Here is a 12,562-nt window from a genome sequence, read left to right as displayed (position 1 = left end):
TTTTCCTTAAAATGATCCATCTGTTGATTGAAACCTTCACCTATGGAATTGCGTGTCTAAATATAGGCATACTACAGAGGACAGTAAACGTAATGCATGTAATGAGATGTTGCTTCCTTTAATGAAATGAGCCAGTTCTTGGATGCTGTCTTCATTATGATGACAAGACATTCATTATATTAAAGATGCAGGCATTACTTTAATCATGTTGCAGCAGGTGCTTACAGTTTTCTGTGAACAAGGAAGCAGGCAAAGAAAACCTTATTCAGCATTTCTAGCAAATGTAGGCTGCTACAGTTAGTCTTTTTACAATACTTAAGAATGGATATTTTTTATTGCATTTTTATCAGAGATGAATGGATGCACCAATTATTGTTCTTATTGTACTGACCCCACATAATTTTTTCATATCATCTAGTGTTACCTCCATATATAGTACTCTCCATTAAATCATCAATGCTATTGTAAAATATATTCATAACACAATAAAAACCAGAAAAGAAAAACTCAATACTGTACACTTATAAAGACAAACAACTAAAATATTATAATGAAAACTAGCCGTATATTTAAAGTATAATGTAAAAGAGCTATTACATCATGAATAGGTCATTCTGTAGTTAGCAGTTTATTTATTAACTTTTCAGGATCTACCCAGAAGTTAAAAAGGCTTTCTATTGTAAGCACTACGCGTGGTGTTCTGTCTTCTCTTCTGTGTCTGCAGGAGGCTGAGCTTCTCCACCCCCCGCCTACCACCACATTGCACTTCTGGCTCTTGAGATGCAAGCCAGAGCTGTAACATCGTGTCCACATCTTTACTAGAATACTGGAATCAAATCAGTCATGCAGATTTTCAAAGTACAGTAATATACTCTGCCATTTAGGATATTTTTGACGCAGATGTACAACAGGAAATGCCTGCTGTTGCTTTCTCATAGCTAAGCACTCCAGTGTTCCATGAGAATTTATGGGTTGTCATTAAGTTCAACAGCGAGACAGAAAGGACAAGGGAGAAGTGTTCCAGCACTTGCAGAAAACCAAACATGTTACACAGAAGGGGGACTTTGAGTATATTCATTCTTCAAGGTAAGCTCAATTTCTGTTTTACCGTAATATTGCGTGTGCTTAGTCTTTAAACAAACAAAAGTACAAAAAAGATTTTTGGAAGGTATTTGTATGAACAAAGAGCAGTGGTGTTGCTGCAGATGTTTTTATTAAAAACATTTCTCCATGTTTAGTACAGCTTATTTAGTGAGATTTAGTGAGATATAACATGTGGAGCTGTGATATTTAGAAAGCAAGGTTATATTTTAGAGTACAAACCCTTATCTTCAGACGCAGTCATTTGGGCTTATTATGCAGTTCCCTGCTAGCCTGTCTCATTTTACATTTTTTAACTGCCTTACTTACATACTATAAAAGACACAATGAATGTTTGTATATTAAGACGTACTGCATATTAATGATTCTCAAACAAAAGGGTTGATGACAAAATATATTTGGCAAAATTAAATGCTGCTACTTCTGTATTGTGTTATTTCTTATCTGCCAATTGTTATAGTAGGGTGCACTTCATCTTTTACAAATAGATACAGTGCACCGTGCAAATATAAAGTAAATGAAAATTTTTAATTAAAATTACATAACATCATAGCATTCTTAATCTTGAGTAATTCAGTTCTGGATCATGGAGTTAACAGAGATTCCTAATGAAAATTTGCTAAGTTCCTTGTTCAGGTAACTTATTACTGTATTTACGTTTAACACTTTAGTAGGCAATTTTCATGTGCAGTGATATTTTATTACCTTTCATTGGTGGTTCTAAATTAAACCCCAAACCACAGGGTGTCATTGTGAGAGGGCTCTATTGTTGCTTCTAAGAACATTTAATAATGAAAAGTAAAAAGCATAAAGGCAGCTTTTCTTGAGTTGTTTCCTTAGAATTTCTGCCTCACAGTTCCAGAGTCCTGGGTTCAAAACTCACTCAGCCCCCATCTGTCTGGGATTTGTATGCACTCTCCTATTCCTCCAACATTCCAAAGATGGGTCAGTTAAGGGGATTGAAAGCTCTATGTGGTCCTTGTATGAGTAAATGTGAATGTGTGAGTGAGAAATGTGCGTGTCCTGAGCAATCTGAACAAACAGATGGACCCACCGACTTCAGATTTTAAGCTTCTTTTATTTCACATGTCAGAGACAAGCCTAACATTCAAGGAGATCCAAGACTGGTAGAGGAGTTGGCACTGGGGGTCTCTTTGTTAGATAGCTTTTTAAATACACTTAAAAAAATTGAGAGTGATCTTCCCTAGAGTTTCTCGTATACGCAGATATGGGGATGGATATTTGAGGAGTAAACCGCAAGACAATGATTATATTTTTATATTATGTACATTAATGAACCATCAACAACAAATCAAATCAAATTAATAATATATTGAACCATTAGTACAAATGTAAAACTGAATACAGTAAGTCTGACTCTTGCAGCTGCATGAATAAAAGGTAAAGTACCACTTCTGGTTAACAGAAATAGTCGAAAGTTGATAGAAATCTATGTTTTGTACCTAATACTTGTATGTAAAATTTGGTTGACTGTGAAAGCATACTCAAGTTATCATGTTTACATACACACACACACAAACAGACAGACAGACACACATAATTCTAAAAATGGTATTTTCGGACTCAGGGAAGTCTAAAAAGTCGAGATTCATTAATAAATCTTTAAATGGAATTTTTGGAGGATTCCAATACTTTGCCTAATACTTCGTATACAAGAAAGTCAGGGAGTTCTAAAATGTCGAGATTCATCAAAATCTCGAAATCGAACCTTTGGACGATTACAATGCTTTCCCTATACTGTACTTTGTATACGAGAAAGTAAAAAAGAGACCACCGAGTAGGGCAAAGCATGTAACAGAGTATATTGAAATTATATATTTAAATTGTTTCCAAACATGTTAGTGTAAACTGCTCATTACTGACATGTAAGTAAGAACATGGTTAGATAGATAGATAGATAGATAGATAGATAGATAGATAGATAGATAGATAGACAGACAGACAGACAGACAGACAGACAGACAGACAGACAGACAGACAGACATGTTGGAGCAGTAATACAGTGTTACAGTCCTCATAATTTTATTCAGGCATGTGGTGTCTTCTGAGCTGGTGTTACAATCTCAGTCAACCACATCACTGGCTTTTTTGCATAACAAACGGTCTGTGCTAACTTTCAGGTTCAGTCTGCTGTTCAGATGTGACCCAGGTTCATACAGAACTGCACCCCCACTATCTCCATACCCGTTATTGTGACTGATCATGGGGATTTCATACCAAATGTTTTATCAAGAAAAAAACATTCTGCTCAAGATTCTTTTTTTGTTCACTTAACAAATGTCCAATTAAAAGGCAGTCAGTACACCTCTGAATGCTGTCTGGTCACTCTTATTAGACACACGCACACACACACATGCACATTTTTCATATGGCACAGTATGATATCATAGTGCAGATCTGATAGGTAAAGAAATTCATTTCTTTTTTGCGTCTGTCATTATTCTCTTCTTATATGGGCCTCATCTGGAGTTTTTTTCCCATGACACCTAAATGGGTCATCTACTGTACCACACTAAATGTGCAGTTCTTCCACATTCTGTATTTAAAGAAGGCGTATTAAATTTATTAATCAGTACTAATTAGTCCCATATGGAGTACGAGCCAGATTACCACTTCTAAAACCGTTATTAATGGATTAAGCAAAATGTATGTGCAATTAATAGGGTAGCGAAAATATTTCCAAAAGCAATAAAGTCTCAAAGACACATTTCCTGCGCAATTGTTTAGTCTCCACATTTTAAGGGTCTTGTTCTTGAACTTATAGTATAAGTGAAGAGAACACGTTCTTCTTAGATGATAGTTGAAGAAGAAAAAAAAGCCAAAAAGCACAAAATTTGATTTTCCACTGAAGCATGTTTCCAGTAAAAATTAATCCAATAAGTGCTGGACTTTTTTCAAAATGGGATATTAGCTGGTGACCTTTGCTGTTGGGAAACTGAACAATTTTGCTTGAGAATGTGAATTCACGTGTGGGCGTGTTTGAAGATTCTTCATTTGTTTTATATTCTCATGTTTGAATAAAGAACATAACTGGATGTACATTTTTACTAGCATTGTATTAGTGCTAGTACTGTATTTGCCTCCATTAAACTGTACCTTTCTGCAATTTTCCTTTATTTGAGTTTTGCTGGTTTAGATCAGTGCTTATAATAAGGTTTCTGTTTTTTCACTATTATGATTTCAAGTTGTCTCTGCTATGCCAATTTTCCAGAAATTTCCCAATTTAACTAATATGTTTCCTCATATCTGAACATGTATTGTAACAGAGTAAGAGTTTTTTATTGAGTAATCAACATACTGTGCATGGGTAATTCACTACTCAGCAGTACTAAAGACATTTTTAAAATCGTTTCTTTTTACTTGATGTCCCCTATAATATAGGATAGTTTTTGAAGTAATGCACTTCAGATAAAAAGAAAAAAAAAACCTAGTAAAGCTGCTAATAGTTTTTATGTTTTCTTGGCCTCAAACTTTCAACCAACTTCACTTCATTCATTTCCTTAATTTGAAGCTAATTCTTGTTGCTAATTAAACCCATTATTTAATTCCATGGTGCTCATTCTGCCATGGCAGACATTTCCAAAACTGTTGATTTTCTTTTTTAAGAGTGCTGCCAAAATGTTTTGTGGACCTGAACAGATCAATATTACTGAGGCCTTAACCTTTATTTATTTTCAGTTATTGTGTGATGGATGCAGGTTGTTGTTAATGTGTTGGTTTATTTTGCATCTTAATATTGTTTGGTTGCTAATTAAGGAAAAAAGAAATAATTAAGGGGCCTGAGTCTTAAGTTGTGCATCAGTTAAAATTAAGGCAAACAGTTAATTAGCAGCAAAATCTGGTCACTAATTAAGAAAAGGGTTAGAATGAAAATCTGCAGCAGCAGTAGCTCTCCAGGACTGGAGTTGGAGACCCCTGCACTAGATTAAGAATTCTGAACACATATGCACTATATCCTGGGGGTTTATTAATAGATGGCCTTCTGGGAAGCATGCTTTTAGTACATTAAAATTTTGTGGCCACCAACAAAATGACCACTAGGTTCCGCAACCTAAAAGTTTTAAATTTCTTGCTTCAGCATAATATCTTTTTTTTTTTTTTTGTATTTCATTCCTCTTTACTGAATCGTCCAGATTTCACTGCTGTTCTTTTTCTCTGTGACCTTGTGCTGAAAAATAAGCAAATGGATTTTCATAAATTAAGTAAGCTGTGATGCTTTGTATTAAAATGGAGTAAAATAGTTTTATCTTTGCATAAAGATGCATTTTCTAAAAATGCATCACACTGCTGTTGAGATTTCTGTATTTCAGGTCACTGTTAAAACCAGACCATTTCTGCCTCGTCTTTTGAGATTTCTCCATAGATATCTGACCGATTTGTATAGTATAAGCTTTCACTACTTATTTCATTATTAACTTAATGTTTTCTAGTCATATGGTTTATATCTGCTATTTTTTGACTGTACATTTCTTTCCATTGATGTTGTAGTGGATAGAGCTGCTGCCTCACAGCTCCAGGAGTCAGAGTTCAAATTCTGGCCCTGTCATTGTCAGTGCTATCTGCATTGTCTCCTCATGTTTAAGTGTTTTTTCCCTCCTTCTACTTCTTGTTTCCTCCTACATGTCAAAGCTAATGTCAGGTTAGGTTAATTGGTGCCTTTAACTGGCACCGTATAAGTAACTATGAAAGTGTTTGTGTCTGTGCCCTTTGGTAGAATGGCACACTGCCCAGGTTTGGTTACCACCCTTTGCCTGTTGATGGTGGAATAGGGTACAGTCTACAAGGGCCCTAACTTGGATTATGCAGGTTTGAAAAGGAGTAGATGAATTGTTTTGCATGCTCTGAGAAGCTAAAATGTTGAAAGACTAACTAAACTCACAGCCCATTTCTCAGTTGTAAATAGACATCTAAAGAACCTAAAGAAACTAAAGAATAACTTTGGCTGGTACAGTTTCAACCGGTATTATCCAGTTTAAGTCCTAATCTGTAAGAAACAAACACCAAAAGAATGCAAGAGGGAAAAAAACTGCAGTAGATAGTAGAAAATTCCATGAGTGTCCCTGAATAACAAGTCACTCCTTCCCTGTTTGCCATCATCCACTGGTTTTTATCTGCTAAAAAAATATCAATTCATCTATTCCATGACATGCCCTGGCTCTAAACTCCAGAAGTCATCCATGTTGACACAGATGCATATCTGACATTGCCTGATTTCAGAAAAGAACAAAGAATAAAGCACAGTTAGTTTTCTACATAGCTAGAAACTAAACCTGTCCCATTTTCTGACACAGAATATTTAAAACTGAAGGGACCCTTGCACCAACTCAAACATTCATCAGAATTTCAGACGTTGTACATCCGTCAGTTCATCCATTATCTAACAAGCTTTATCCGACTCATGCTCATAGGGAGGGCAATGACGATTTGTTGCCATAATGTGATAGCAGTTGGTGCAGTGATTAGCACTTCTGCAAACAGATCCAGTGTCCTGGTTTTGAATCCTGCACCTCATTACTGCCTGTGTGGAGTTTCCACCTTCTCCCTGTATCTGCAAGTCTTTTTCTCTTGCATGACAGTGACATATTGTATAGATTAGGGAAACTGGCAACACAAAATTGGTTTCACCTGAATTAGCCTTGTGAAGGACTGGCTGCTACTTGTCTCCAAACCCTAATTGGATTAACCAAATTTGAGAATATTATATTATAGTCTGATTTTGATATGCCAACAGTGCTTTTGAGATGTTACCATGGCCCTGATTGCCTGGGGTATTTCAGATGTTGCATGACAGGACGCAGTCTGATCCCTGCATGATATACTGTATATTAAGATGCTGAACTAGTACGTGTTTTTATATATTTCTAAACTACTAATTTCATTTCTAGGTCAGAAGGGCATAGCTAGACTTGACAGAATAAATCGGGTGGGATACTAATTCATTAATGGAATATAGGAGGTTAAGTTTAAATGATTTTTAAACAAAGTCTCAGATCATTAGCAGACTTTAAAAGTATATCATAGAAACAGAAGTATATGGTGTCTTGTAAAAACTATTCAGCAATCAATCTTGCAAATGGGATTTTTATGCATTTCACTGGAAATTTAAGTGAGTCAGACCTTCTCCTTCATGAACACACCCCAAAGTAAAAAAATTTGAAAAATAAAATAAATATGAAAAACACTGAAATATGTATTTTTTAAAATATTTACTTCCCTACCTCCACATCTGTACTCAGCTGAGTAACTCTGACAGATGTAATAGCTAGTAATCATTTTTGCATAATGATAGAATAATATTTCTTCATTCATCCTTTAAAAATTTGCCCAGGTTATTTGGGGAGTGCTGATAAACATCAATCTGGAGGTCCTAGCAAAAACCTACAGAGCTTTAACTCTCAAGGACATCACATTTTTTCATTTTAAGCAACTGCAGTGTTGTTATAGCAGTCTGTTTTGAATCGTATTCCTAAATTGTAAACTTCTTCCCTAGTTTTAATTTCTTGTAGAGGGATATACATTTTTATCTAGGATTTTATCTATGTTCCGTTAATGTTGAAAATAACATTAAATCATGATTTGAAAATCCCTAAAGTGCTACTCTTCATCATACTACTATTCCATGTGTCTATGGTTCTTTGCATGAAGAAAAACTTGCGAAAATGTGCAAAATCTGCTCTTAAGAAGTTTACAACAGTGTGCCTGTGTTCTTTATTTTAAAGTAACTGCTGAGATCTATGGAACTAATTTATTTCATAATTTTAAACACTTCAATCACATCACCTCTTAATCTCTGTTAGTTTAAGATGAAAAGGTCCAACTCCTTCAATCCTTCCTCAGATCTCTTACCTCTTAGTCCTGGTATCAACTTAATCGCCCTTCTCTAGACTTCTCTAGTGCCTCTATGTATTATAGAGACCAAAACTATACACAGTATTCCACATGAGTCCTTACTAGTGCATTCATTATATAACTTAAGCATAACCCCCATGACATGTATATCACACGTTGTGATATTTGATATCCCATTATCCTTCTTGATTATTTCTATGCACTGTCTTGATGTAGATCGTGATGAGTTTACTCTGACTCCTTGGTCCTTCTTATAAGTGGTGTGAACACTACAGGGCATGTGAGCACCCCGAACCCCGAGATACAACTAGATAATACACTCCTTGGTCCAAAAACAAGATGTTTTATTGTACATAATGCCCCTTTATGCATCCAAATCCTCTTCCAGAGTAATATAATACACTTGCAAGCTTCTTTTCTTCCTTCCACACTTTCCATGTAGTCTTAACCACCTCCTTCTAACTCTGACTACTGGCTCAGGAAACTGGTACTTTAAAAACTTTTATGTCGGAAGCAGTACTTCTTGTGTCCCCACCTTGCACATCAGAAGCATTCCTAGGCCAGGTGGATATCCTTCACAGAAGGTATACTGTTCCCCTGCAGTTCCCCTGGCGGTGCCCAAGAACCCCAAAAGGGTTGTCTTAAAGTACTACAACTCCCAGCCTGCCTGTGAATATCAATATGTGAGTACCACCAGTGGGATGCTGCCATTGTGTGCATAGAGGGAAGACATAAATCTAGGAATCAGCCATTTCCTGTCCTTCCAAGCAGGCCCCCCTTGCTGGCAATGAACTGGCACTCATCCTAGTTGGGATGCTAACCCAGCCTTGCCCTTCCATTACAGGTCTCTAGCCCTGGCAAGGAATTCGCTCCCATTCTGGTCGGAGTGCCGGGTGGCACTCACTAGGATACTTTCAAGTTTCAAACCTCCCATCATGCATTCTGATCTAAAATTTTTACTTCTTACATGTAATATGGTAGTTTACATTTACTTACACTAAATTTCATTTGCCACAAATCTGTCCCGCCTGTATACTGTCCAAGTCCATTTGTAACAATTTAGCTGATTCCACATTATCTGCCCTTCCGATTATTTTGGTATCATCTGCAAACTTAGCCAATTTATTGATTATATTCTTGTCCAGATTGTTTATGCATATTAAAAAGAGCAGCAGCCCCAGCCGAACCCAGTGGATGAGCCCTTGAATGAAAGACAGTCTCCTGAAACTGTTATGCAGGTATAGTAATGGTGTAATGGCATGCCATTATATCATACTGGCATTCTACTTATTTATTTTAATCCTTCATTAACCAAATCTTTTTTTGAGTTTTAAAAGTCCCATTTCTGCATTAAGTGAACAGTCATCAGTGGTCATATGGTCTAAATCAACACATACAGAGGGCCATGTGTTCATATAAAAATTGCCTCAAGTTCCAGTAGATCTATAAAGCATACATTACCCTCACTTGTAAATGTTAATTTAATTGCTTTCAGGGGCCAGTGTTAATTTATTTTTGAATTACTAATTCACTGTAATCTTTTAAAGCAAATTAGTCCACAAGGGGTCACTTATAAAAAGCAACTATATAAAAATCAGTCATAACAGACTACTTATTGAGAAACCATGAAATACTGCATGTGCTGCTTGGGTTTTGAATGATCTGATTGTTGGTGATTCCAATGACACCTCTTGTGCAGTTATGGCCCTAGGCTGCCTGCTCAGTATTCTGCCCAATGACCTCTAAAGCTCCATAAAAGGGGTAAAGTCCATTTTCAGCGGCATAATGGCATGACTTTATATGTTACCTAAGCTCCAGGCAGTGTCATTGTGCTCATGCCAAAAAAAGTAGCACTACCAAACTACTGAAGTCTTTAATGCTGCATGCTGATTTAGCGGCTCGTACTGTCTTGCCACAATGATTCATACTGCATTGCTTATATTGCCTATGTCAACGCCTGGCATTGAGTAAACCTTTCACTGTCTTTATGAAACAATTTTAGAAACTTTCCACTACAGGGTGAAAGAGAACAACAACAACATTTATTTATATAGCATGTTTTCATACAAATGATGTAGCTCGAAGTGCTTTACAAGATGAAGAAAGAAAAATATAAAAATAAGCTTAGGCAATACTAAGTAACAAAGAATAAAGTAAAGTCTGATGGCCAGGGAGGACAGAAAAAAACAAAAAAAAAAAAACTCCAGAGGGCTGGAGAAAAAAACAAAATCTGCTGGGGTTCCAAGGCCATGAGACTACTCAGCCCCCACTGGGCATTCTACCTAACATAAATGATCTCAAACAGTCCTCATGGTTTTCAGGCTCCACATGGAAGGATTAGATGATGATGGTCATGTGGACATCTGGCCTTTAATCCATCAATGTAACAACTGCATGGTGTCTTGATCAGGTGGTGGTGGCGCTCTAAAAGAATAACAGAGAAAGTAGAACTACAGAAGTATAAAAAATGGGACAGGAAATAACTATGCATGGAATGCCAGTTCATCATAAGACACCGTCATGCATACTCTAACACAGAGTCAACTTAGTTTTTCTAATCAACCTAACACACATCTTTAGACGGGACTAGACACAGATAACAACTGTTAATTTCCACAGAAGCCATCCCAGCTAGGAAAGAAACTGGGCTGCCATGCTTCTTTTTTGTAAGACCCCTTGTAATAAAACTGGCACCCTGTCCAGTGCTGGTTACTGCATTGCACTTGATGCTACCAGAAAGGGGTCTGAAACGTCTGTTAACATAAAAATATGGTGTGATAAATTAAAGTTGACAACACATCAAAAAGTGTTGGGGAATTGCCCCGTATATTGTTTGGATGGTTCTTGGTCAAAACCGAATTGAAATAATTCAAACATTCGACAGACAACAGTGCTGACATGATCGTTTATATAAGAAAATGGCTACAGGAAATGAATTGGCAGGACGTTAAAGGGTAACGGAAGTGATATCATCTGGGAGGGATGGAAGTGACGTCATCATCAAGGGACCGTAAAAGTGACGTCATCCGCAGGAGTCGGAAGTGACGTCATCTCGGTGGTTGTTTCGGAGCCATTTTCAAATACCAGAAATGTTGTTAGTGAGTGTGGATTGTTATTGTTTTTCCTCTTTGGTTCTGTAAATTTAGAGAGCTATCCGTACCCCAATTCAACCCTTCGTTGAACTTGCCTCTTAGTAGTTGTACGGGTCCATTTAATGATGACATCAATTTTAGACCACTGAAGTTGTACTGTACCACCCCCCCACCAGATAGCCTAAATATCTGGCCTGCCTCAATCCGAAGAAACATTTCTTCGGGTTGATCCACAGCCCAGCTTGTGCTAGTGTGGATAGAACAGCCATAACCTGCTATACATGTTCCATCCATGTGCCAGAATAGATGACTACGTCATCCAGGCAGGCGGCACTGTAGGAATTGTGGGGCTGTAGCAGTGTATCAACCAGACGACGAAATGTCGCCGGTGCCCCGTGCAAACCAAAAGAAAGGACCCTGTATTGCCAGAGTCCACTAGGTGTACTAAAGGCGTTTTTTTCCTTAGCGGAGGACGTTAAGGGAATTTGCCAGTACCCTTTCTTCATATTAAGCGTAGTTAGAAATGGAGCATTTCCTAGCCGTTCAAGGAGATCATCTACTCCAGGCATCGGATAAGCATCAAATTTGGATACTTGATTGAGTCGACGGAAGTCATTACAGCACATCCATGAGCCGTCAGGCTTAGGAACTAAGACGATTGGAATGGACCAGGGGCTGTAACTTTCCTCAATAACACCCAGCTCCAGCATTCACCTAATTTCCAATTCCACTTCTGCTTTCTTTGCCTCGGGAAGTCTATATGGGAGTTCTCTGACAACCACACCTGGGTCAGTGATTATATCATGTTCAATCAGCGTAGTGCGACCTGGTTGCTCGCTTATTACTTCGGGAATGGACAAAATGGCTGTTTCCAGCTCTTGTCGTTGTTTCCATGACTGATTAGATCCGAAATTAAGGGGTTGATGTTCTATGAAAAGGGAGTGCGGCTGACTGGAGAGAGGCTCCGCCTCTCTATCCTTCCACGGTTTCAGCAAATTGATATGATAGACACGCTCGCTCGGTCGACGATTAGGTTGTTTAACTAAATAATCAACGAGCCCTTTTCATTCCTTAATTTCATATGGGCCTTGCCAATGCGCCAATAATTTGTAATGTGAAGTAGAAACGAGCACCATAACACGATCCCCCGGGTGGAACTCTTGAAGGGCGGTGTTTCGATTATAATATCGCGCCTGCACTGCTTGAGCTTTTTCTACATGTTCTTTAAGTACAGGTCTACATTTTGCCAATCTATCGTGTAATTGAGTGATATATTCTAATATATTAGAAGATGGGAGGACCTCATCTTCCCAGCCTTCTTTTAGCATATCCAATAGACCTCTGGGTTGTCTTCCATAAAAGAGTTCAAAAGGAGAAAAGCCTGTCGAGGTCTGTGCGACTTCCCGATATGCAAAGAGCATGAGGGGAAGTAACTGATCCCAGTTTCTTCCATCCTCGCTAACTACCTTGCGTAACATCTGCTTAAGTGTTTGATTAAA

The 12,562-nt window shown here is 37.6% G+C and overlaps 1 protein-coding gene across 1 annotated transcript in view; it reads left to right on the top strand.

The window, feature by feature from the left end:
- Positions 1-780: 780 nt before the first annotated feature.
- itga1 (integrin, alpha 1) overlaps positions 781-12,562 on the top strand; it is a 209,114-nt gene continuing 197,332 nt past the window's right edge. Inside the window, 1 exon segment of the mRNA XM_028805627.2 lies at positions 781-1,086. Within this exon segment, the coding sequence (XP_028661460.2) occupies positions 1,044-1,086 (43 nt within the window). The 5' untranslated portion in view covers positions 781-1,043.

Source organism: Erpetoichthys calabaricus, chromosome 7, assembly GCF_900747795.2.
Source record: "Erpetoichthys calabaricus chromosome 7, fErpCal1.3, whole genome shotgun sequence".
Lineage (NCBI taxonomy): Eukaryota > Metazoa > Chordata > Cladistia > Polypteriformes > Polypteridae > Erpetoichthys > Erpetoichthys calabaricus.
The sequence above is the reverse complement of the archived record's forward strand: the minus strand, read 5'-3'. Positions and strand labels throughout refer to the sequence as shown.